The sequence below is a fragment of the Cygnus atratus genome, chromosome 2, assembly GCF_013377495.2.
Source record: "Cygnus atratus isolate AKBS03 ecotype Queensland, Australia chromosome 2, CAtr_DNAZoo_HiC_assembly, whole genome shotgun sequence".
In the NCBI taxonomy this organism is placed as follows: domain Eukaryota; kingdom Metazoa; phylum Chordata; class Aves; order Anseriformes; family Anatidae; genus Cygnus; species Cygnus atratus.
The window spans coordinates 138,368,232-138,395,526 of NC_066363.1; the positions used below are offsets into that span (position 1 = coordinate 138,368,232).

At 37.3% G+C, this 27,295-nt stretch overlaps 1 protein-coding gene across 1 annotated transcript in view; it reads left to right on the forward strand.

Moving 5' to 3' along the window:
• VPS13B (vacuolar protein sorting 13 homolog B) overlaps window positions 1–27,295 on the forward strand; it is a 476,457-nt gene that overhangs the window by 423,887 nt on the left and 25,275 nt on the right. The window contains exons 44-56 of the mRNA XM_035546369.2: window positions 8,191–8,346; window positions 9,686–9,949; window positions 10,098–10,181; window positions 10,349–10,524; window positions 11,028–11,198; window positions 12,784–12,985; window positions 13,668–13,856; window positions 14,259–14,405; window positions 15,502–15,785; window positions 19,295–19,422; window positions 20,036–20,235; window positions 22,848–22,966; window positions 24,169–24,992. Of these exons, the coding sequence (XP_035402262.1) occupies window positions 8,191–8,346; window positions 9,686–9,949; window positions 10,098–10,181; window positions 10,349–10,524; window positions 11,028–11,198; window positions 12,784–12,985; window positions 13,668–13,856; window positions 14,259–14,405; window positions 15,502–15,785; window positions 19,295–19,422; window positions 20,036–20,235; window positions 22,848–22,966; window positions 24,169–24,992 (2,944 nt within the window). The remainder of the gene's footprint in view (window positions 1–8,190; window positions 8,347–9,685; window positions 9,950–10,097; window positions 10,182–10,348; window positions 10,525–11,027; window positions 11,199–12,783; window positions 12,986–13,667; window positions 13,857–14,258; window positions 14,406–15,501; window positions 15,786–19,294; window positions 19,423–20,035; window positions 20,236–22,847; window positions 22,967–24,168; window positions 24,993–27,295) is intronic.

The window sequence follows — 27,295 nt, forward strand, 5'->3', positions numbered from 1 at the left end:
GACACTGAAGTCAAAGCATAAATTGAGAGGAAGGAAGGTTAATAAAGGACCATCTCAACGCCACCAACAGAGGAGTTGTTATAAACTTTGTGTGCTGGTGTAGTAGTGCACAGAGGGAGGCCTTTGGAGACTTGCAGAGACACTGGAGTTACAATACGTCCCTTGTCACATTTTCAAAAAGGGCGTGTTTTCTCATGCAAGCAAAGTGCTTGTGACCCCCCAGCCCATGGCCAAGCAAACCAAATGGGTAACCATGTGCAGTGTAGCGGGCATGTGTCAAATGGTGAGACAGGATCCTCACTCATCAGCTGACAGTACTCACTTGCATTTGGGTTACAAATGGCATCACTTCATCCAGTCATGTGAAGGAGAAAGAACAACAGGACTTGTATTAGAAAGTCAGCAAAATGTGACCCATCTTTCATAACCAATTATCACTTGTAGCAGTCGCCCAAAAAAACTCATTTAAAGCTTTTAATAAATACATGGAAAAAGAAAGAAATGCTCAAAACAGAACTAAGTAAGGCTTTCCACATCCATTTTCTGGTGTTCTGTATAAGATTACCCAGGCTGGGAGAATCCTCTTTTTGACCATCATTCTCGATCATTCTGCTGGTAGCATAGTTCTTATTATGGTGGATTTCTAGTAGTAATGTACTTCCAGTAATTGGAAAGCTTTGAAAATGAGGATTATCTCTAGGAAAGTGAAAAGTGGAAGAGTTGAATTATAGCATTTTCCTGATACTTTCTGTCACTTGCAGCCAAGCTGCTGAAGACCACCAGCACAGCATATTGCATTAGCCATCTAACACCTGCAGAACTTAAAACATTGATCTTTAACTTGTCCTTTCTGGCACAGACTTGAGCTGTGCAAAATATTCAGTTTCATGGCTCCTATATAAGTTTCAGATTAAATGAAAAATTTGAAATGCAGGATGGAAGGTGAAAAAGTCCAGAAGAAAACCAAATCACAGATTAGGGAGTGGATGAAGTGACAGTAAGAAGTTCAGATTCATTTTTCAGATATTCATTCTTCAGCTGAAACTTGGTGATGTCAAAGGGTTTCCCCGGTCTGTTTTGCTCTGATCAGATTCAGATTCACTGAAGAACTGGGCTGATAAACAGTCACGAGTGTCATGTTGGATTCCCATATCCCAGGAGATGGCAAAGCTAACAGCCTACTCCTCCTGACTTAACCACACTGCTGGCCAGCAGTCTCTTCTTGTAGGGGGGCTATGCCTCACTTATCCCAGCCCTTGGAATAATTTCAAGAGTATTCTGCTCCTTTAATATTTTTCAACAACCATTTCTTGCTGGGAAACTTAGAGACTAAAAAACAGCTCTGAGATAATTTCCCTGAAAATATATGGAAGCGTAAGCTTTCCTCACACTGTGAGATAGAAGCAAATTTTCTTTACAAAGGTCACAGGATCTTGGCATGCATCTATAAGCTTTGTTCATTTGGTTAATGTTAAATATGAATTGCTGTAAATATAGCATGCTTCAGAAAGGCAGTTCATCTAAACAGCGCAATCCTTTGTCATTTTTGATCATATGAAACGAGTTTGTTTAAAGGTTATTACAAATGTTGTCATGCGCAGATTTTTTAATGATTAATACAAATCCTTGAAACAAAAACAACTACTCAATTAAGACATCAGGTTGTACCTATTATGCTGTGGCACTTTTCTAATTGTTTCCATACAAAACTATCTAGCAGTTTATTATCCAAAGGTCAGAATAATGCCCAAGCATGGACAAACCCTACAAGTGTCATATTCATGGAATGCTAGATGACTTCATAGTTATGAAATTATTTCATTTCTCATGATAATTCCCGACTTGCCAAGTTAGTGAATTTTAAGAACTCTGAGAGCAGATTGTAAGATAAATGTGAAATAATCCATACTTCTGGAGTCAGGGACTTCCCTCCAGGCATTAGTTCATACTTGACTTACTTGACTTACACTTGGGGATAAAATGAGTTAGGACAAGGTCTTAGATACCACATTCTCTTACTGGGAAAGAAAACCAACTTGCACAACTTCGGCTGGCTCATGTTTCTTGTTACACAGGCACTAAGAAGCAGCGGTTGCCACGAAATACTTTATTTAACCTCTGCAAAATGTTTTTTTAGTATGGCAAGGCAGTTCAGTTAAATGAAAATAAATAGTTTTTAAAGGATTGTATTTCTTTTACATTCACATCAATAAAATTCTCCATTTTTCTTTTGCTAATTAAGCAGAGTGAGAGATGCAGTAACTGGCTATTTGAATAATTTAACAAAACTAAATATATTACCTAAAATCCATTATTTTTGTAATAGCAGGTAGTTTTGTAATGATTTATTTGTATTTAGATTTCTTTTAATATTAGTGAAGTTACAATAGGCTATAATTAAAAATTATTAAACTTTTTAAAGTTAAGAAAACAGATACAGCACAGCGAGGATTTGGATATATCAGTTATTGGTGGTGTCCCTCCAATTGTTTGGCTTAGGTTGAAACTCCTTCCTTCCTTTGTTTTTTTTCCAGCCTGGATCTTCTACATTTCAGGGAATCTAACATTTCCCTTTTAACTTTCACTCTGATTCCTGCAAGTCTCACTAGTTTGGCCAATATTTCAGTAATAAGTCTGAGGTCCAGTGCTATTTCTTCTGCTCTGTTCCATCCCCCATGTTTTCCTCAGATTTCATGAGTTTTTGACCTTCCTTAGGGATAAGACACCCCCAGTATATACTCCTTTTCAGAGTTGGGGTAAGTCCAAAACTGATGATATTTGAAGCTTTAAGCAATTCCAGCAAAAGTTGCCAGACCTCGTGAGTTCTCTTTGCAGATTTTAATGAAAGTTAGAGGTCTGTTAGATATCATTAAAAAGGAAGAGAAGCTACATCACTCCTGTGTTGTACAGACAACACTGGCTCCTACATTATTATTGGATCCAGTCTGTGCTCCTTATCTTGATCTTCCAGTTGCTTTGTGGGATGGGCCCCAGTTATGTCAAAAGTCATGTTTGTCTCCAAGACAGCTGCGTTTTTTAGGAGAACTGGAGCATATGATACATAGGGTGAAATTCTGAAGTTAGAAGAGATCAGATCTTCCTAGCAATATACTCAGGGTTAAGGAATTCTGTCTTGCAAGACAGTAGGCAGTCCGAGGGTCCCACCAGGGATCACAGCAAACATGAAAACCAGCTATTCATATGAGAGTCCTCCAAATGAATTCTGCAGAGATTGCTTGCTTGCAAATAAACAGCAAAAATCTTCTGTAGCACACTAGTTCAGTTTTCCCCACACTCAGACAGGATCTAAATCTGTGATTTTTCTTTTAATGCAAACCATAATGTTGCATGGGGGAAGTCTGCATTTAAAGTAGCAGCTCCCAAACCTTTCTTCAGAGTCTACTGGCAGCAGCCCATCTTCACTTTGCACTATTCTACCCACTGCAGGTGCAGTGGGTAAAAATCAGTTTGTATTTTGATTTGAGTAATGACTTCAGTGAGAATGTGACCAAGTTATTGTTTATAAACCACATACACAAAGTAGGTATGTATTCCTGAAACAACTCTGTGTCACTTGACTTGCTAGTTATGTAGAATTTGAGAGAAAAGCTCTGTTGTTTGTTTTGCTATTCTTCTGAATGTACGCTTATACATTCTTGAAAAGTTATTAGGAGTAGTCATTACATTAATAATATGTTCATTAGAACAGTATAATCCATTTAAAGTTATTCTCCTCTTGTTTCAAATAGCATGCCTGCAAAGCTCGACTTCTGCTAGAATTTTATAAACATTGTTAACAGCAGTTGTAGATTCGGAAATAGCTTTAAGAACCTTCTCCTCTTTCTCCTATGAAAAAAAAAAATGAAGCCAAATTTTAATTTATGTTGCATATCCACGAGGATAATAATTCATTGTTATTTATTTCCAAATGGCTATTCTTCCAGGTATTGGGTTATATCCTGTTAAGTTTAAGGTGATATACAGTACTCTATGAGTTCAGACTTAGAAGCTGTGACTTATACATCAGTTATTATTGGGGTTTTTTCCTGTTTTATTGTTTAGGGATGTTACAGATGCTCTGCACAACCTTTTGTACTTTGTATAATCCTCCCCAGGTTATTTGCAGAACATTGGGCGTGACATTGGGCGTGGGGAGGTTGGAAGTTTTTATTTTATTTTGCACTATTCCAGTAGTGAAAAATGTGTTGTTGCTTTCCTCAGAGGATCTACATTCAAAATCAATGGTTAGACTGTATTACTTTCTAAATGATATCTGGGGAAGGTAAAGATTCATATTGTCCATGAGACACATGAATCTTCAAAATTTGGTTGCCATACTTTAACCAAAAGTCTGTTCCATGGTATTTAGAGTTAGTTTGTACCTGCGAGGTTCAGGCCTGCTGTGCAGGTTGTTAAGACTCACAGAAGCCCCCAAAGGTCATAATTTATCTGCTGAGTGTGACGTGCTTCTACTGGCCAAGACAGGGATGATGAACATTGCTTTCTCCCATCCTCTGTTCAATCCTTTTGTCTTACAAGGGGTGATGGCATAGAAATGATCAGATCTCCCAGGTCCCATGAGAAAATCAAGCCAAAATGAAATTCAGCCTTTGGTGATTGCTACAGTTGACAATATGCAGAATGAACATTTCATTCACTGCTTTCCCAAATGCTAATTGCTAAAAACACAACCAAAAATAAAGATCATCCTTCTCTTTTAATTTTTCAATTAAAAACTGCTTTAGCTTCAAGTCTTACAATTCAGTTCCCATCTCCAGGTCTCCATTTTCCTCCGTGCTGCTGCATCATCCCAGCTTTTATTTTACTGTCGCATATCTCTGAAAATAATCATCTGCTTCCATGCACTAACCAGCTCCTCACCTGATTCCTTCAAGTCCCTCAGAGTTTACAGCAATCTCTCATATTCTTCCCAAAAGGCATTTACTACTTTCACCTGGAAAACAGATAAAATTTAACTAAAGTGAACCTAAGTTAACTTCAGTGGCTCTACAAGCAAAATAGAAATCAAATTTGTATCACTAAGCATTTTGAGGGCACAAGCGTAGAATTACTTATACAGCTGGGAAATGCTGCCTTTTCTGGACAGACTCCATTCTTAGTCTCATTTTTAATCCCCCATTTTAGTCTCCATGCCTTGTCATATGACACTTTGCTTTATTTACTCAGATCATATCCTTCACCCACACATCTAGCTGAAAATCTAAGCAAATTTTGAGGAGTGCATGGAAACATTCTGCAAGGAACTGTGATAAAAATGCAGCTTTTCTAAGCGTTCCCTCCAGTAGGAACAACTTCATCTTAGTCTACCTCCCTGAAGGCAATTTCTTTCCCTTTCAAAACAGAGATCTATAATGGCTCAGTTAAAAATCCCACAAACATTGAGTCCAAACAAAAAGCTCTGCATTATCTGTTATGTTTCCCCAACAGAAAATGCAGAAATCAAATGGTTACACAAGTGAATACATATCATTATGCATAACAAACTGTGTTAAATTCTCTCAAAACTATAAAGTGCCATTTGTCCCTGGATTATAGTTGTTAGAATGTTTTTGAAGTTCATTTAATATTTTGTACCTTTTTGCTATGACTTCTTTTTTCTCCTAATCTATACCATACTCAGCTTTATTTGTTAAACTTTTAAGTAGTTCCTGAGAAATACTCAGCGTTTACTTAAAACTTGATAAATGAAAGGGGTTATATGGCAATTGCCTTGAATCTATAGTATTAGGTCAGCTTTATAACATTAGAGGTCTGTCTTGTTGAGTATCTAATACCATCTAATATGACATCTGCTAACATAATGTTCACACCTGATTACTTAATTTTCTAAAATTACTTCAATTTTTGTTTCCTGCCATATATCTCTATATCACTTAGTGTCATTTGCTAATCACTTCTAGCCACGCTGTGCAGGAATCTCACATTCAAGTAACTGGTTCACCAGGAGATCCCTTTGTGTTTTCATGTAATGCAGTTTCTTGGCTCACAAGGAAACTTGCAATACCCAATTTTTATATTACTATGATGTCATTAATACAAATATATTAGATATATTTAAAATAATTTATGAAGGTTGTTCCCTGTTGGATGTAGCAGTTATCAGTATACAAATAGTATGTTTAGGAAATAAGAATTGCCAATATATGGTAATATCTCAGTTTTATTTTTGTTTCTGAACTATGAAGTTAAATGCACAATAATTATTGTGCTGCAAAGAAAATTAGTAAGGCAGCATTTGTAAGCTAATAACTACACAGTGAAAGCTGACAGCATGTTTCTTGGGAATGTTCAGCTCATGAGGAAAGCTGTTTATACAGGGTGGGAGACATCCTAATCTTGGAGCTACATGCAATTACTAATCATCAGTTATGGCATTCATGTGACATCTATCTTTGGAGCACACCACATTTTTTGTGCCTTCTTAGTACCTTTTCTCATTACTTGGCTGTCATTTCCAGCTACCAGTCTCTCCAAAGCAAACAGTTTTCTTGTTTCTCTTAGTTTTCATATGTGATGAGATTTATTCCCAGCTGCCTCTGTAAGAAACTGAACTGATTCCAGCCACTGCAGTTGAATTTTTTTTTGCTTTGTTTTTCCTTTTCTGTAACTAATACTGAAGTATCAAAGCGATGTGTTTGTTTATGAGTTTGAGTGTCCTAGTGCATAGTTCCCTCAACATATTCTTGAATATAAAGTGCCCACGCATGTACATACCCAAACAAATGCCCATGCACCCACTGGCACATACTAGCCTTTGTGCTTCCAGCATAAAATTAATTTGAATCTGAATGCGACAGTCATCACTCTAGCAAATTCAAAAGCCACCCACTGAATGGATGTTTTTGTTCTGCGAGTAACTTGTGCTGAGGATACCACAAATTGCAAACAGGCTACTGAGTTGTAATATCTTTGAAAGTTGTTGCTGTCGTTGTTTCTTAAAACAATGAAAAGAAACCAACTTGCAGATGTTCATGAAGTCCAACTGGCCAGATCTATGGCCAGTGATATCTCTCTTTGGAAACAAATCATGGGAGAACATAATATTTACAAGTTTCATTTTTTGCTAGTGTAAATAACCAAACTTTGGGCCTGATCCTGTTCCCAATTACTTAGATTAATTAATGACATATGTCCAAAATCAGACTGAAATTCAACCCTCAAGAAAGAATTCCCACAAGGCCTTTATATAACTGTTTTAAAGGACTTAAGTGATGCTTAGACTCTGTGCTGGCCCTCTGCAAAGAATAAATTTTACCCAGAATGCATATTGCTTTGATCCCTTATATATAACTTACATTCTTAAGCTAGCACAGCCACAAAAGATCTATACAGAGCTAAATAGCCAGATCTTCAGCTGGCGTAAATTTATGTAACTTCATTGACCTACATGGAACAGTACCAATTTTCACTACTCTGGCTTAAAGAATCTCCATGGGATAGAGGTAAGTGCGTATGGTGGGTAAGTGGATGAAAGGCTCTTCAAATGATGAAAGACTATATTGCTCTGGAAGTGATTTAAGTTAAACTGGAAAAAAAGCCACTCCTTTTCCGGAATAAATCACACAGGGAGTATAATTATGCAGTTAAATTTCTTCTCATGCAGTCAAGCTTAAACGTGCCACCACATTTGTATAAGAAATGAAATGTTTCCCATCTCTCAGCAATATACGACATTCTTATACATTTAACACATGGATGAGCTCTACATATATACATACAAATAGATTTGCATCCTTCTTCTGAAGTGAAGGGTACTCACAATTTTCTCTGTTATCCTGAAGGCCAAAAATATGACCTGCTCTCCAAATCACCTTGCTGGTAATAAAGAGGGTAGATTTCTAGAATAATTTCAAGGGCAGTAAAGAAAGTATCTTATTTCCTGTTGCTCTCTAGTCTACGTAACATTTCTGAACAGTTGTGTACTGGATTTTTTCCATCCATAAACAGAATTTAAACAGGTAATTTATAGGAATGCATAATGCAGAGCCATCTTACGGTATTGTTCATTCTTCTGTTTGTATCTGAAATCACAGAGTAAGTGAATCATTCAGAGAATTGGTGTGCTTAGCATTGCTGAGTTTTAAAAACAAGAATATTTCCCTATCATGGGAATTTCTATCCTACTGCAAGGGTGCTTATGTATTGAAGTAGTAATTGTTTTCTTTCCAGCTGTTACACATCTGTATCGAAGGCTGGGGAAACTGGCGGTGGTCTGAGCCATTCAGTGTGGACAATACAGGGACCTTTATTCGTACTATTCAGTACAAGGGCCGAACAGCATCACTTATTATCAAGGTTCAGCAGCTCAGTGGAGTACAAAAACAAGTAAGTATTTGATCCTGCTTGGAAAAAATAACTTAATCTGAGTGACTTAAACCATTGTTTATTCATGAATAAGTCGCCTTATTATTCCTTTTCTAGTGGGACCTGCAAAAAAGTAAGTATAACAGTATTCTGGTCTCATTAAAGGAGTTTTTACAACTCTTCTGTAAGAATTCACTATGGTGTGGATCTTAACATATAAAAGCTGTTATCACCACATATTTTACATGCATGTTTCCATAAACCTGCCTTGGCATGGTTACTAAATTCTGACAGTGGTAACTTCCACAATTTCTTGGATGTGTTAAGCTCTTGGGCAGAAGATCTTTAGTTAGTTAAGAAACTGTTCTTGTTTTATTCTGGGGTGTAATTCTGGTCTTTTTATTGTTAAAAGAGAAAGGAGTAAGGACCAAGTTAACATTTGAAAATTTAACTTTTCACATAAAATCTTTGTATAGAGATCTGTAATAACACAGCAGTCATTCTGCCTGCATTGGCAGGAGCCAAAACATGGGGTGGACATAACATGTTCAGCTCGTGGATATGGCGGAGTGCCTCATGTTGTGCAAAGAAATATAGCTGATCAGGCAAGGACAGTTCCTGGCTTTGCTGAAAGCCCTGCTGAGACTTTCCTTGTTAGGTTGTAGCTATGGTGCATAGCCTCATTAGTGAAAAGCAAATGAAGGTGGTTGTAATAGGGATATACATAGAATACTGTTTCTTGGTACACATTAGAAAAAGTCAGATATATGTTTTATGAGAAATAATTCATGTACTATAGACAACAACATCTCGTGAGTCTATATGGTCATTTTCTAGGTGGATGCACTTAAATACAGAAATATAGCACAGCCATTTAGTGGAATTATAAGCTTTGAAACAGCAAACATATTGAAAGGTCTGGATCTGTGGATTGTGATGAGAACATGAGGTGTCAGTGGAAACCTTACTTCTGAAGTACATCATTGTGTCTACTCAAAAAGGGTGTAGTATTCAGAGACCATCAGAGTATTCTTAAAATCAAAACCAGAATTATGTCAGCCATGGGCAGCATTCAGTGGGAATGAAAGTGGATATGTTGCAAGTGTCATTCAAACCCAGATATTGCTTTAGCAGTGCTTCGAGATTCTTAATGCCTAGGTTTCTGTGAAATTGCATGTACATTTGGCCAATAAAAATAACATTTTACCATTCACTGCCTTCAGCAGTGCTTGGGAAAATCTACCAAAATCAAAATGCTAAAATAGATTATTCTTGTACAGGTTTTCACTCTATAATTCAATTTTGACCTTTCCTTTTTGCAGTTGTTTATATATGACCTGCATATTTTTGTGTGTTTTAGATCCTAATCTGCGGAAGACAGACAGTCTGTAGTTACCTTTCAGAAAGTATTGAACTGAAGGTGGTTCAGCATTACATTAGTCAGGATGGACAGGCAGTCGTAAAAGAACACACCAACTGCCTTGCAGCCAAGCAGAAGTTGCCTTCATATGTCCTAGAAGACAATGAGCTCACTGAGCTGAGTGTGAAGGCTACAGGAGATGAAGACTGGTCCCGAGATGTATGTCTAAGCTCTAAACATACAGAACACAGCACTGTCATTCAGGTATGTCTAGAAATAGATATTTAGAATATAATATTAAAAATGTCTGTGAGAACTGGGAACTTTACAAAGTTCTGTTTGAAATGATGAAATGTTCAGTATTAACCAGCTTGAAATAATTTTGGCATAATGCTGATCTATCTGCATACAGGTACCATCCTCAAAGAGTTCAATTACATATGTGTGGTGCACAATTTTGACTTTAGAGCCCAACTCTCATGTGCAACAACGAATAGTAAGTACATTTAATGCCTCTGAAATCTAAACGTTTACACCTTACATGCCATATAATAAATTAAGGGCAGAATGACCCACTGTAAAGATTTCTTAATAGCTTGTTTCAACAGTTGTAATCCTGAAATAAAATTACCATGAAATTGGTATATATTTTTCTTTTTGTAGATTGTTTTCAGCCCTCTTTTCATTGTAAGGAGCCATCTTCCAGACCCTATTATCATACATTTAGAAAAAAGAAGTCTGGGATTGAATGAAACACAGGTGGTTCCAGGGAAAGGACAAGAGAAAGCACTGCAAAATATAGAACCTGATCTTACTCACCACCTGACATTTCAAGCCAGGTATAATATTCACTTTCTTTTAAAATGGTTCATTTGTATAGAAAATAAGAAATCAATTACACTTTAACTTCTGGTGCAATATTTCAAAGAGTACAGTATATGCAGAGGAGGTGTAACAGAACTACCAAATGTGGTCTGAAATTGTATGATAGGAAAATTAAATTTAATATCACTATCCTAAGTATGTTGGCATTTGTTTGCTTAAACCATGCATGTTTTTGTGTTTTGAAAAGTAAATTCCTAATTTCTCTTGAACTGTTCTTTGAGAATATTTTTCAGTTCCTAGGGTCTCAGACACAAAAGGTCATTACAGTATCATAACAAATTCATGCATGTCAGTAGATGCTCAGTAACTTATTAAACATCATAGCTTGATTCATCCACAGTTACCTTGAGAATGTTTCTGTTGCAGAATATGCTTGGAAAGCTTCATTAAAGAAAACGTTTGTGCTACCAGTACTTGATCTTGTTCTGTAAGTGATTGAAGCTGTTTTCAATGACAGGGAGGAAGATGATCCATCAGAGTGTGCAGTCCCTATCTCAACCACACTTATTAAACAGATAGCAACTAAATCCTATCCAGGTGGCAATGTCAACCAGATCTTCTCCGAGTTTTATGGCACTGCTAATCCTCGCCAGCCTGTATGGCCATATAACAGGAAGGATTCAGACAGGTAATTCTTTGCTAAACCTTCTTCATTGTTGTTGCATTGCTTTTTCACATAAAAATGGTCTTTTAAAAGATACAATCGTTAGTTGAAATAAAGCATCTAGAAAGCTGACTAACACTTTGCCATCCATATCATTAAGCACAAAGGTATCGCTTACTGCTAAATAACTCTCTCAATCACAGATTGTTGGAGGCTGGGAGAATGTACTGGCAGAGCATATATGCCAGCTGTCTTTTCACAGAGTTCTGTAGACATCTGTTACTGACCAATGTCAGAGTCATTGCTGTAGGGATAGTAGGCTGGATGGATCTTTGGTCTGACCCATTTCTATCTAGGTTACTCTCTTCATCTTCATGAAACTGATTGATACCTGTTTTTACTATAAAACTTTGTTAATGAAATTTCAAGCAAACAACCTAATAGTGCAACTCAATAGCTAGTGTTTTGAGTCTTGAGCAAGGATAAACTCTATGCATCTGAACAACTTTCCTTACTTAAGGTAAGGATTGTCAAGACCCTTAATGAACCTTGCATGCACTCACATAAATAGGTCAACCTATGTCCTTTGCAGAGTTAGGTCAACTGTGAATATGTTATAGCTTGAATTGGATTCCTTGTTAATTAAAATTTATCTCAGTTATCTCAGATTTGTTGTGTATGGTCTGGTAAAGCTATATATACTAATGAGAGTTGTTGACACCATGTACGTTTTGTTTTTCACTCTATACTGTAAGTTTCGTAAAAGCTCAAGCTTAATGCATTTTATTTTCCATCAGATTATTCCAAATGTATTTTTAAGCAACAGTATTTTCTGAACTAGCTATAGTTTTGATCATAAATTTGGAAAATTATTTGTCATGCTTCCAGGCTTGTGTAGCCACCCCACCACCCCCAAAAAAGCAACCCAGAAATACTATTTATAACATTTTCTTTGTTACCAAGAGCTTTTCATGGTGCATGTTTGCGTAGTCAACTTTGTGAAATGAAGTTCAAGAAGACTATATGGGATCAACATTGAATATGTTTTCAGTAATTATATGATTCCAGTATGTAAGCTGCAGAATTGGTTGCAGGCAGGAAAAACTTTAGGTTAGCCTAGGGGCTACCCTTGATTACGCTGAGAAGATTGCATCAGTCCAAGGATTAAAGAAATGAAACTATATTTTTGTGAATACAACTTTTTTTTACTGCAGCTGTAGAGGCTGTGTATTCGGCAGCTGTGTTTCAGCATGGAAACGGGGGAGGAGGAGTTTCACAAAGGAAAATAAAACTGAAATTTGATTTTATGACTACAGAAGTCACAGGTTTCATTCTGGAGGACAGCAATAATTCTATTTCTAAGGCATTTCTTTAACTGATCAAATTTAGGCTGAGCTTGTGCAGTTTAAAATATGTCTTTATAGCCTACAAGCAGTTAGCTCTGTCTGAAATCATCTCAGTATGTTCCAGAACGATAAGAGGAGACTGTTTTTCTGTTTCAAAAAAGGTAAAGCCTCGCAAATTATGAAAATGATTGCATGTCATTTGTAATCTTGAATTTGTACTTTATTCCTTGACTTTATCATTTCATTTATTTGTTTTTGAACAGCAACGAACAACTCTCCCAATGGGACAGTCCAATGCGGGTAAAGCTGTCAGTGTGGAAACCATGTGTTAAAACTCTGCTGATAGAACTCCTACCCTGGGCTTTGCTAATCAATCAGTCCAAGTGGGACCTCTGGCTGTTTGAAGGAGAAAAGATAGTGCTTCAAGTACCTACTGGGAAAGTAATTATACCCCCCAACTTTGAGGTAACTCCCATTCAAGTTAAGAGGCATAGTTCTGCTTAATATTCTGGTTCTGAACATGCTTATTAATCCAGATGATTCCCACCTTCCAGTCACTATGTCTGTTTCTTGTATGATCAGAAGTAGAAATAACAATAGAAATTTGCCATGCTGACTAAGTAAGAGTGTGTCACAATGGCATACTTGATAGCAGTGGGTGAGTCTTGATAGCAAGATAGGGTGAATTACGAATGGGGACGGTTCTTTAGGATGCCTGACATCTTGAAATTAGAGTTTTGTCTAATGGATCTTCTCACATACCTTAGCTTCATCATGCATGTGTTTTTTTTATTACAACCCTAGTATTGTTTATTTTTGAAGGGATTAAAATAATTTAACAGAACAATTTGTCAATTCCAAGTTGGACAATTTGATACTTCCTGTTTATTTTGCTGTCCTTCTTTTTCCCCATGAATGTGTGTTAATAAACAAAAGGTCTGCCTATTAACACATCTCAGTGTAGCCTAAAGTCTTAATTCCACTGTCTGGATCACATTGTGGTTTCATCTATCCTTGTACAGTGTAGAAAGAATCAGAGGGAGAAAGGCAGGAAATGAGACTGGCCACATACTGGAAACTATATTTAACTGTAGTAGAAATGTATTGAATTATCAACAAGTGATAACTGGTCATTTTTCACTTACAGGAAGCTTTCCAGCTTGGAATATACTGGGCAAATACTAATACTGTGCACAAATCAGTCGCAATCAAACTGGTCCATAATGTGACCTCCCCGAAATGGAAGGATGCTGAGAATGGGGAAGTGGTAACACTGGATGAAGAAGGTTTTGTTGAAGCTGAAATAAAACTTGGTGCTTTTCCAGGTCATCAAAAGGTTAGGAGAAAATCATATAACTTTAATAAAAAATCATACAGCAGATGAAAACAATCAAATGTATGTAGCGTAAAAACTCTTCCCTGTTTATGTTAATACATGTAAAACATAACAAGAATATAAACAGTGTATGAAGTATAATTTAAAGCATTAGATAGTCAGAAACATTCTGTCCAGCTCATCAAGATACAAGACTTCCTGGAAAAAGAATTAATGATTTCTCAATCTTGTTTGAAAAACATTGATAGATGCAATTTCAGAAGTATGTGATATGGCTTCAGTTAAAACGTACATGAATGTAGAAAGGACTTCCAGAGTTAAAAATGGCAGTTCTGTCAGTGTATTTCAATGTTTCATGCTTTAATGTGTGATCTCATCATCTTCATTATTGTTACCTTACAGTTGTGTCAATTCTGCATTTCTTCTATGGTTCAACAAGGTATACAAATTCTACAGATAGAAGATAAGACAACAATAATCAATGATACATCATATCAAATCTATTATAGGCCACAGCTTTGTATTTCCAAACCATACTCAGGAGAAGAGGTAAAGTAAATACTGTTTTTGTTTGTCATGTGCTTTACAGGGGCATTTATATTTAACTGCATATATCAGAACTTGAACAGAAATCATTAGACATAATAGTGGTAGTTTATGGTATATCGTTTCAGTTTAAAATACAGAATCCTAGGCAAATTCAAGTGCAATAATTAACTGTGATCAAAATCTGTGCAAAGCAGGAGATTCTTGCACGTTGCAGAATTAGTTCTGCCTGTTCTACATCTGTTCAAACACTAATGGCCATTTCTGTAAAATAGGCAGCATAATCCGTAGTAGCTGTTGAAATTTTTCTGAGAATTTTTACTGAGTTTGCGTGTAAAAGAGGTATATTGGCCTGGCAGGCTGAAAAGTTTTTGTTATCCTTTTGGGAAGATTCCAGTTATCTGAACAAAGCTGCAGAACTAGAGACGTGCCCAAAGTTTATGTATTTCAGTGAACTGCATCAAATTGTGAATATCAGTTTTCTAATAATCTCACAGTATATTTAAGAACTAGCTTACAGGAACCAAAATGTATGCATGGTCAATATATTTTAATCAACCATTTATACATATTTATTGAAGATTACATTTATTGTAAAATATGTGGAAAAAAAATCTCAAAGTTGCTAAAGGATTTGGCAGATATACATATTTTTAAAGCTCCCTATTTCTGTATTGTTTTACTTCTGCATTAGTTTTCTTTACATCAGTATCTAAATTTGTGCATTGTGCATTTTGTGGTAGTCTTATGGGGAATTTAAGGGGAATTGAAAGAATGCTGAGGCTAAAATCCATTACTAGTTTTATATCTATCAATGGATTTTCTTCTCACGGTTATTTTACAGTGATGTAACTGTTGCTTTTGGTAGAGTTATTTTGTGCAACTGAGAGTGGGCTGTAGATAACTGTGCTCAGTTAACTGCTGAAGTATAACTGAAGACAGATTTTGGCCAAATATCTTTTAATGCATTAGACTCAGTGCAACTTATAGTTAGTTGTGGCCAATTGGCTACCTAAAACTGTTCTGTGCAATATCAGCATGTATAAAAGTCCCGTTACGAGCCAGCACGTCCCCCTACTACCATCTTTTTTCTTTCCAGGAATTCCACTCACCAGACAGCACTGTGTTCAGTGTCAGTCCGGCTGGGGCACCACCCACTGAAGCACTGACTTCTGTGCCGTGCTGGGACCTGATGTCGGACGCCAGTCCGTTAACTTCAGGGACGCCTCCTACTCAAAAACGCATGCTTCTGAGTTTCAGTCCAGGTGGCTGTACTGGCAGTTCTGAGTTCTGGAGCCTACCAGCTGTGATTAAACAGGAGTTTCCAAGACAGAGCGTGGCAGTGCCCATAGGGGTTCGTAGTGAAAGTGGATTTTGTACCAGGTACAGTTTGCTGAACATAGACACTGAACAGTCATGAATAGTGAACTTTCCTTGTTGTTATAAAGCCTCAGCTAATAACAAATCATAAGAGATTAACTCAAAAGTCAGATTAACACATGCCTCCCATATGTAAAGGCAAGTCTTACTTTAATTTAAGAATTGTTATCTTTTGATGGTTTTGCTGTTTTTATTATAAATGGTTTAATGTTTTGGTCATGTACAAGTTGTATGATTTTTATGATGTATGGGCTGCTATTTATCTATGCATACAAAGTAAGAGAATGGAAAGTTTATGTTCAAGATTATGGTCTTTTCTATTTTTTTGTAACAATTTAAAACGTGAGGGACAATGTGTAGTAAGTAATACAATACAAAAATGTAGTTTTTGATTATAGAAGGTAAAAATACATTTTAGTAAGCATAATAAGAGAAAAACAGGAAAAGTGATACAGGAGAGAAACTATTTTAAGACTATAACAGGGAGAGATTTCCAAGTTTTAAAGCTTGAAATATTTAAATATGCATTCTGCTTCCAAACAAATGCATCCAGTTAGTTAAAAATAAAAGTCCTATTACGTATCAGACCATAGAATCATAGCATAGAATGGATTGGGTTGGAAGGGACCTTAACGCCCATCTAACTCCTACCCTGCTGCCGTGGGCAGGGATGCCACCCACTAGATCAGGTTGCCCAGGGCCCCCTTCAACTTGTCCTTGAACACTTCCAGGGATGGGGCATCCATCCCTGGTTGGATGGAACAGGTTGCTTCTATGGGCAACCTGTTCCAGTGCCTCACCACCCTCTGAGTGAAGAATTTCCTCCTAACATCTCATCTAAATCTCCCCTCTTTTAGTTTAAACTATTCACCCTTGTCCTATCAGTATCTGGCCATGTAAAAAGTCACTCTGCATCTTTTTTATAAGCCCCCTTTAAGTACTGAAGGGCTGCAGTGAGATTTCCCCAGAGCCTTCTGTTCTCCAGGCTGAATATCCCAAGCTCTCTCAGCATGTCTTCACAGGAGAGGTGCTCCAGCCTCAGAGCATCTTTGTGGCCCTCCTCTGGATCCACTCTAACAGACCAACATCTTTCTTGTACTGGGGGTCCCAGACCTGCATGCAGCACTCCAAATGGGGCTTCACGAGGGCAGAGTAGAGGGGGACAATCTCCTCCTCGACCTGCTGGCCACTCCTCTGTTCATGCAGCCCTGGGTACAGTGGGCCTTCTGGGCTGCAAGCATTCACTTCTGATTCATGTCAAGCTTTTTGTCCACTGTAACACAGAATCCTTCTCCACAGGGCTGCTCTCATTGAGTTCTTCTCCCAGCCTGTATTCGTGTCTGGGTTTGCCCTGACCCAGATGCAACTCCTTGCACTTGGCCTTGTTGAACCTCATTAGGTTCATGTGGACCCACTTCTCAAGTTTGTTCAGGTCCCTTTGGATGGCATCCCTTCCTTCTGTTGTATCGACTGCACCACTCAGCTTGGTATTGTCTGCAAACTTGCTGAGGGTGCACTCGATCCCACTGTCTCTGTCATTGATGAAGATATGAAACAGCACTAGTCCCAAAATGGACCCCTGAGGGATGTCATTTGTCACCAGCCTCCACCTGGACAAAAAGCCATTGGCAAAAACTGTCTGGCTGCAGCCATCCAGTTAATTCCTTATCTACCCTTCAAATCCATGTCTCTCCAATTTAGAGATAAGGATGTTGCGTGGGACTGTGTCAAAGGCCATACAGAAGTCCAGGTGGATGATATCGGTTGGTCTTCCCTTGTTGACTGATGCACCAGATTGGTCAGCCACAATTTGCCCTTGGTGAACCTTGATCACATGCTTGTCTTACCTTGACATTACTTCCAGGAGGATCTGTTCCATGATCTTCCCAGGCACAGAAGTGAGGCTCCCCACTGTGTAGTTCTCCAGGTCTTCCTTTTCATCCTTTTTTAAAATGGGAGTAATGTTTCCCTTGTTCTACTCACCAGGGACTTCACCTGACTGCCAGGACTTTTCAAATGTGATGGAAAGTGGCTTGGCAACTATATCAGCCAGTGCCCTCAGGACCCTAGGATGCATGGCATCAGGCCCCATAGACTTGTACTTGTTTAGTTTCATCAGGTGGTCTCAAACCTGGTATTTGCTTACAGTGGGAAGGACTTCGCTCCCTCAGTCCCTGCCTAGAGGTTCAGGGACTTGAGAGACGTAGGAAGCCTGATTGTCAGTGAAGGCTGAGGCAAAGAAGTTGTTGAGTACCTAAGCCTTCTCCATGTCTGTTGTTATGGTTCACCCCCCTCATCAGAGGGGGTACACTCTCATTGGCCTTTCTTCTCTGACCAATGTACCTATAGAATTCCTTCTTGTTATTCTCTGCAGCCCTTGCCAAGTTCAGTTCCATCTGTGCTTTGGCTTTCCTGATCCCATCCCTACACATCTTTGCTCTTCCCAGGCCACATGGCTTTCACTGCCTGTGCATTTGCTTCTTACATCTCAGTGCCCAGTTTTCATTCTCAGGTTTGATATATAAATCTATACACGCTTGTATTGGTATAAATAAGAAACAATCTGCTCAAATTAGAGAAGCTACATCAGTATAAATTATCATCCATCTAATCTTTCTCTTGCCTGAAGTATTTGATATCATTCAATCCCTCATACGATTCCTCTGCAGAATCTAAGAGATATTGTGGATGCTAAAGATTCCCACACAGACTTCAATTTAAAAACAAACAAAACAAAACAAAACAAAAAAACACCAATTTTGAAGAACAAGGAAAGAATTCCTTGTAATTATGAGACAGTTATAGAGGATCTTAATAAAATTTTCTTAATAAAATTTTGAGAGTGTTTGGATTTTAAAATCACCAAGAGGTGAAGTTTTTTTAGAAATAGCCAATAAATTTGCACGTGCAAAAAAAGAATTTGTGTTTATACTACTTTATATTCAAGTAGCTAATGAGTAGTATACAGTTAATTCATTTTCATTTTGAAAATTTATGTAGTGATGATCTATAACATCAATGTTTGAAAGGGCAATAACATTGTGGATCATTCCAGGGGAGTAGTCAGTTACAGATTTATGTATTTGTTAAAAATATCTTTCATGAGTATCACAGAAGTATGCGTGCAAATTCTTCTGGAAAATTTCAAAGATTTATGTTAAAAATTTGGGCTTACAATCTCATAGTTTTAATTTAATATAAATCTGTGCTGGCGAGGGCTCTCATCTTGCAAACACACATGCTCCATTTAAGTCATGAGTAGTCTCTATGAAATGATTTTTTCTCTACTGTTATGTTTAATGGTATTTCCATGTGGTCTTCCATTTAAATGCAATGCCTAGTGAAGACAGGTACTTGCCTAAATGCGTAAGTATTGGTCACATTGGAACTCGATCATAAAGAATCTTATAGATGGCAGTTCTGAATGTGTTTCTTTGTCCAGAGTAACAATACATACAAAGTTAATCAAAAAAAAAAAAAAACTTATATATCCAAATCATCTTCTGTTCTAGAGCTATAACGCTGACTTACCAAGAGCACCTTGGTGTGACATACCTAACACTTACAGAAGATCCAAGTCCTCGTATAATTATCCACAACAGGTGCTCCATTTCATTGCTTGTACAGGAGAACTTCAAAGGTATGTAGTATGCAGTAATCAGAAACAATGTGTTGTTGTAGTATGAATAGTTTTACTGTATTTCCAATACAAAGATGAATTCACTATGTGTTCTCATTAAAAAAAGAAGTTGATGCTTACATGAAGGTCTATCTCAAAGAGAGAGACTCTGGAACATACTAAAGCCTGGAAGCTATTGAAACTAACCATGAGGTCAGGAGTATGAACTTACAAGGCTACAGGTTTTGGGGTCTCCATGGTTCCATCTGTCAAGGTGACTTGGTAGTAGGAAACTAGTAGATGGTGAAATTCTGTTGACATCAGTTCAATCCCATTGAACATGTAAATCTACTCAGATTGGCAAATGTAACTAAAACAAAACATATTTTCAAAATTCCGGCTACAGTATGTTAATGTAAAGATAAGTGGAAAAGAATTTATGTAAATCTTAATAATATAAAGAGAAGAAGAAAAAAAACACATACAAGTCAAACCAATAGAAAGGTAATGTCTTTATTTATTAGTAATATTTCAGGCAGTGTATTTTAGAAACTTAGTTGTGGAAGCACAGGTGGGTTTTCATTTAATACAGGTTTTAGAGAGACCTAATCTTATATATTTTATAAAATTGCAGATACACCAAAGTTTGAAGTTTATTGTAGAAAGATTCCAGCTGAATGTTCAGTTCATCATGAACTTTACCATCAAGTCTCCAGCTATCCAGATTGCAAAACAAGAGATTTGTTACCCAGCATTCTTCTGAAAGTGATGTCTTCTGACAAATTAGTAAATGAATGGAGTGATGTTGTGGACATCAACAATCAAGGAACTCAAGTAAATCTATAAACTATTTCCTAGTTCACAGCATAAATCTCTGTCTTTTTGACCTGCATAGGATATTGTTCCTCTGCAAAGTGCATATTCCTTCTGTTGGCCTTGTTTGTTTGTTTTTTTTTATTTAAGTCTTGGGAGCTCTCCTTCCAAAGGCCCTTCCTGTGGAATTTGTAGAATATGGCTTAGCCATATCAGTGGCTGATTTTAAACATAGATCGAAAATACACACTTTCTAGAGCTGAAGTTTTTCACTTAATTTTGGCCAATGTGGCAAGGCTGAGGCATTCCCTGGAAAAATCAGTCCTGAAAATTTCTGGTCCCTGGAAGCAAAGAATCACACAAGATCCAGGAAAATCCTTCCATTTGGTAACTTCATTATCCCAGGTTTTTTATCTTTACATCTTGTAGGAATCATCACTGTCATTCTCCCTCTGTGTCTTCACAGAAGCTAAGCGTGTCTTCATAAAAAAAAAAAAAAAAACAACCTTTTTTTCCTTCTGTTATTTTTCTCCTGTTTTGAGGTAAATGAAAACTTCCTTGACTGGAGTAATTCATTTTGATGGGAATTTTTTCCATCTTTGAAGTCATTAGTTTACATGGAATCAACATAAACTGCTTGGCTCTTTGAAAGAAATACTAGTTTCAGATGTTTTCCCTGGGGACCAATCACAAAATGCTCTTGATTATTGAGTGTTATGTTATATAGCAAGTAGTTCAGTTTCATTCAGCAAGCCAGTCAAGCAATGCGAGGTTTCAAATTTCAGTCATTAATGTTATGCCAGACCAGGGTTCTTTATAAGTATCTGGCTCCTAGAAGGAATTAGATGCTAAGACAACATTTGGGGATCATTGTCTACTTGAAGAACTCTCCAAATAAAAATTGTAGCCTTCTGTTATTGAAGTTTTAGGGTTTACATGTAGAGAGTTTCCCCAGGATTTCTCAGTCAGTCTTTCTCTTAGAAAACTATAAATACAAATAAATAATGAAGATGCAAATAGCTTTAGATTTGACTTCACATACAACTTGGTTGAGATTGTGAAATAACTGGAACTTTAGATGATCTTAAGTAATTCGTGCTCTTTCTGTCTAGTCTCAGATAGATACTTCTTATTCACTGTTCCCTTAGAATATGTTACTAATATGTAGGAGAAACTGTTACTAATTTACTAAAACTTAAGGTATTTATCTCTGCTGTTCATCATCAGAATTATCTGAGATTAGAATTAAAATGACCAATCTTTAAGATCCATGACATTTTACAGAATAATGAGATTGCACTGAAAAGTCAGTAAGTGTCCTTTTTTCACCAATTCCATAATGCAGGATTGAAAATAACTTTCAGATAAGCAAAGGATTAAAGTTGACATAGCTAAATTAAATTATTTTACATGTAATTCTCAGATTAATTCTCAAAATTCTCAGAAGATGTAATTTGGTGAATGAAACTTAATTATCTGTACAACGTTACTATGTACAGATAACAGTTTAAGTTAGAATCAGTTTAAGTGCTGATCCTACTGAATTTCCAAGTGCTTTTCCTTCTGGTGACTTGTTAACAGCAGTAAAGACTGTTCAAGACAAACACTATTTATTTCACCTGTGCTAGCCCGTTATCTTTGTGATATTCCCTGAGTTTACATTCCTTTAAATGATAGTTTCTGTCATTACAGTCTAGTAAATAATTGTGTTGATAGTAGGACTACAAGAAAAGAGAATCCAGCTTGTACTAACAAGGACTGCTGTGAGTCTTCTAGACCTAAAAAGACCTTAAATTTTTATATTCGGGAAAACACAAAACTTACATGGAAATACCACACAATTAAGCTCCAAAAACAATGTTATGTTTTAAACGAGACTGTTTAATCCTAAAGGCAACTTGTTCAGAATGAACATTTGCACATCTGTACAAGCAAGACACAAGCCTGTTGTCAAGTTCCCATTTTCCTGACTTTTTAAACCTTTTAAACTTTCCAGTGGACTATTGCCATTTCTTTGTGACAGTATCTTGCTTGTGAAGGTGTTCACACAAAATCAGTGTAGATAGATGGCTTAAAAATTTGCTCAGTGTTGAGCTGTTAAGCAAGTTGTCATGAATCCACAACATTACTTATTTTTTAGCCTTAGTTTTTATAATTTTGCTGTCATGTGTTTTGCATCATGCTATCAGCCATTCATCTAACCAGCTCTGAGCTACAGCATAGCAGCATAATGTTAACTTAGGGTTTGTTTTCTAGAGGAGAGGTGGGATTTTGCAGAGCTCCAGGAATACGCCTTTCTCTTTAGTCCAAAATCACAAATTAAAATTTTTTCTTTACTAACATAACTTACCCCCACAGCATATCTTGCTTATTCCTGGAAGAGAAGTTTCTCATTAAAATGTATTCAGTTAAAGGATGAGGTGCAAATTTCATCTAGCTGTACAGGTAAAATATTTTAAATATCAGAGCTATTATTTTCTGAACTATTGAAATCTGTTTCTTTTTTTCCTGAGCAGTATTATGATATGAGTAAAAGATCTCAACCAGAAGGCATTAATAGTATTAATTCAAATTTTGACATGAAAAATAAGAGTTTCAGTAGCATTCTGTATGTGTTTACCTCTCTCCACTAGATTGTGTTCTTAACTGGCTTTGGCTATGTTTATGTGGACATTGCCCATCAGTGTGGAACAATAATTATAACCTTGGCCCCAGAGGGAAGAGCGGGACCCATTGAGATCAACCTCAACAGGTACATAAAGAATATAAAATATGGTAAAGGCATATCTGAGTAGTCCCAAGAAGTCAGGCTGCTTACCAAGTGTTAACTGACTTATGGATTTTGTCTTAACTGTTTGTTTTGTTTAATACTGCTGCATGTTCCGTAGCATATATTTAGACCACATGTTATGTTTTGTATATCACAGTTTAAAAAAAAAAGACAATCTAACATCAAAAGTCTTGTTGCTTTAGGGTAAACACTATATGTCTGATACAAAAAGAAGTCCTGAGTTGTTCATTAAAAAAAGCATTTTCAATCATAATTAATTTTGAGTGTGTTCATAAGTTTAAAATGTATTTACCCATATCCTGCCATCCTTCATCATATGAGCTCCCACTAAAATTGATGGGAAGCTTGATGTGTGAGGACTGTAGAAAAAGTCTTACACCCAGTAATTAACTGGACCTGATTATAACATTCTTCCTTAGAAGACTTCCCCTACTTCCACCACACACCACACACAGCCTGGTGCTCAACTCCATTCAATTGTGATTATAGCACTACCTATTTCTAACATGCAGAACGCCTGGCCTCCAGCAATGGTGTTACAATTAGAGTGGAATGTCTTGTACTGTTTTTATTTGAGCTATAATTAAGTATTAATCCCTCAGAAATTGGTCATCAGCAGTACTTAATAGCCCACTTGCTAGTTAAACTTGGCAAAGAGCAGTTAACACTGGAGGGGGGGAAGCCCTCAATGCCATTGTTATAAAAATGCTGTGGTGGTTTAGTTGGAGCGCACTTTGCTTCGATAAAGTGAAACGGATTATCCATAATAGTAGCCTTTAGTAGTGGCTCCAAGAAAATACTGTACAGCTGAGGCTGTAGTTGAGTTATTAGAAAATGTTATTTGTTGTCCACTTTAATATTTGGCTATATTGCAAATCTGATAGGGGATTACTGTGTATATAGGGAATTCCTGTCAAAACTATCCCATTGATAAGAAAGAAAAAGAAACCTGGCATAGATCTGTAATATTCCACTTCTTAGAAAATCTCCTGGGTGGTACCCACTGCAGTGATCAAGGCTGCCAGATCCCATTAATAGGACTTGCACAATGAGTTACCCATATATTAAAGAGAACATCTCTCCTGATAGCTTTTTGAGAAAGCAAGATGCTAGCTGAACTCAAAGTATGTAAAGTAACAAACTTTTTTTTCCCTTCTGTCTAGAAGTCAAGAACAGAGCCTGTCCTTGAAAATGTTTATCAGTCAGTTAAGTCTCGCTGTGTTTGATGATATTACAAATCACAAAGTGTCATCTGAACTTCTGCGTCTCACAGCAGATAACGTTTTCCTCCACATGGCCCCAGCAACCAGCTACCTGACACCCCTGTCGCAGGAGTTCCAGCGAGACACTGGGGAAGGCCTCCCACCGTTTTATAGTCTCCAAGTGTATTGTGAAGACTTGCAACTGGACAATCAGTTGTACAGCAAATCCAATTTCCATTTTGCAGTCCTGCTGTGCCAAGGAGAGAAAAATGAGACCATGCAGTGGTCCAGAGTGAACAACCTCATTATTTCTAACAAAGATTTGGAAAACTATAAGGAAAACTGCTTTATAAAACTCTGCATTGCTTTTTCTGAGGAAGAGAATTTCATGTTTCATGTGAATGACCTCAGCTTTGAGCTCAAACCAGCTAGGCTTTATGTGGAAGACACCTTTGTTTATTACATTAAGACTTTATTTGATACATACCTTCCAGAAAACAAAGCTGCTTGGCAGTCCATTAATATTTCAGATACTACCCAGATACTGCCTGAACAAGTAAGAGAGCATGCAAGAGCTTTAGTCAAGCCAGTGAAGTTAAGAAAATTAACAATACAACCTGTTAATCTGCTCGTCAGTATTCACGCTTCGTTAAAACTGTATATAGCCTCAGATCACACTCCGCTGTCCTTCTCTGTGTTTGAGCGAGGACCCATCTTCACCACTGCCAGGCAGCTCGTCCATGCCTTGGCCATGCATTATGCTGCTGGAGCACTTTTCAGAGCAGGTCAGTTCTTTTAACCTGTAATATTTTTATTAGGTACCAGGATTCTGTAATTGTTTCTCAGGCTGAGTAATCTAGATGTTAGCCATACAATTATTGCTTTCCTCAGACACTGTTTAATAATGATACAATATTTTGAGACATGTTTCAGGTCCTGCCATACGACAGAAGGGAAATAAAATGGCCGAGCAGACACCAGTGAAGATTTGTAAAGCTGTGCTAAACATTAGCCAGCCGCCTGAAGGCTTTACTAAACCCTGAACACAGCATAAAAATGTATTCTAGCTGGCTTAGGTTTTGTCATTTTATATTATAGTGCTAGACTGAATCAACCCACATTCCTCACATAAACTCCCCAAAACTACATTTAATCAAATTATTCAGCATGTTGCTCTGCATTCAGAAGTAAATTATAGCCCTGAATGTTGTTTTGTTGTTAAAACTCCTTTTGGCTGCAGTTTATGATTAGGAATCTGTCTTTCTTCATAGAGCCTTCATGCTAAACTGGCACACAGATGTTTGCTGTCCTTTGATCCAAGAACTATGAAGTTTGCTGTTACTAACTTTTTCCCAGATAGAATCAATAGTGAGCAATTAGTCTGTAGGTTTAGCAGGTACATTCTGTTTCCTGTAAATGTTAATTTATATTTATAAATATAAATTTATAAATAATGAGATTATTTAGCATGCAAATTATCTTAGCATACAACATAATTTTTACCTGAAAAAGGAGGAAGCCCCTCCACGATCGCACACAAGTAACATACCCCACACTGAAACATAGGTTTTATTTTCCTGCATATTGATTTTCCGAAAACCTGATTCTTCCATTTGTGCTGCAAGCATAGCTGTGACCAGTTTTCTGTGCATGATTGCCCAAATTGTACACATGCATTTCAGGTATTTATAAATAGAAATAGTGAGTTCCTGATCTGGTATTTCACTGTGCATGTATCTGACTTGCATAGCTGATTATGCAGAGTACTGTGTGTACAGTTGGGCACCATAACATTGTACATGGTTTCATTATTTTCATATATAGTTGCTTGCAAAATTTGCAGGTTTTGCTTTTTGCTACTTGTTTGGATTTATTTTACAGTCAAATCCCATAGTAGAAAAGGGGAGATATGTTTTCTTGCTAATTAAGAGTGAAACTGTGGCCAGTTGTGGTCCCCAGTGTGAATTTGCCTCCCCACAACTGGGTGGGAGTGGTGCTACAAGTGGTGATAGGCTGCAGCAGGAAATTGGGGTTATATTGGCTTTTCATCTGCAACATCCCAGGTGAAGCACATATGCTAGTTACAGATTCCTGAGTCTGATATTGGTCTTTCCTCCTGTGCTACTCTTGCAGAGTGCAGCAGTGCAGAGGCCACCCCTTACTTTGGGCGCATAACATAGCTGAAATCAAGCACATTTAAATAGTAAGAAATAAGGTTTGCTTCAGTGGAACTTCTCTTCAGAAAAGCACATAACCTTATATTTAGTTATTAATTATATCATTCTCAGAACATTAAAACTAATGTGTATTTTTGAAAGGGGTTACCATTATTAAAATGGTGAATTTTGTATATAAGTGTTTGCCCGGGCAGACAAAGCAACTGCTTTATTTCGAAGTTCGTGACACTTGTCAAGAGTCTGACTGTTTCAACAAAGTTAAAAAGGAGGAAAAATTAGTGTAGAAAGCTTTATATGGTTTGCAAGCCCTGAATCCTTTCCTCACTGTCAGGTGAGTTACAGTTCTTAGACTGGACTCTCGTGGAAGAGGGGTCACTCTGCTACGTTTAAACCATGTTAGTCTTCTCCAAGATGAGGGGGTGTTTGACCACATTCTCGTCACCTCTGCCCCATGCATAAATCATCGCAGCATCTGCACACAGTATTCCCATACAGCTGTGCCTGTGCTCCCTGTGGGATACACTCCTGTTTTACCCCTAGCTGTGTGCAAGACCATTGCCACCCTGCGGAGGGCACAGGATTTGCCCCAAAACCTCCTCATGGGGTTGTATCAGGCTGCCTGCCCCATGTGCTGCAGAGGAGCAGTCAGACTCCGTGTCTGGTAAGCAATGAATGAGGCTGGAGAGCTCTTCTCAAATATGCTGAATAGCATTGCTTGTCTCAAATTAGCAAAATTTGCAATGGAAATCTCCCATCCTTTTCTAATTATGTTGGCTTCTATTTAAAAGTTAGCAAAAATCCATTTAAAAATATTATTAGTATCATACAGATCTAGCCCTATAGCTGTCTACGAAGGAAATGCAGTGACTTTTAGCTAATATAGTCATAACTATTTCATATTAGCAGATATA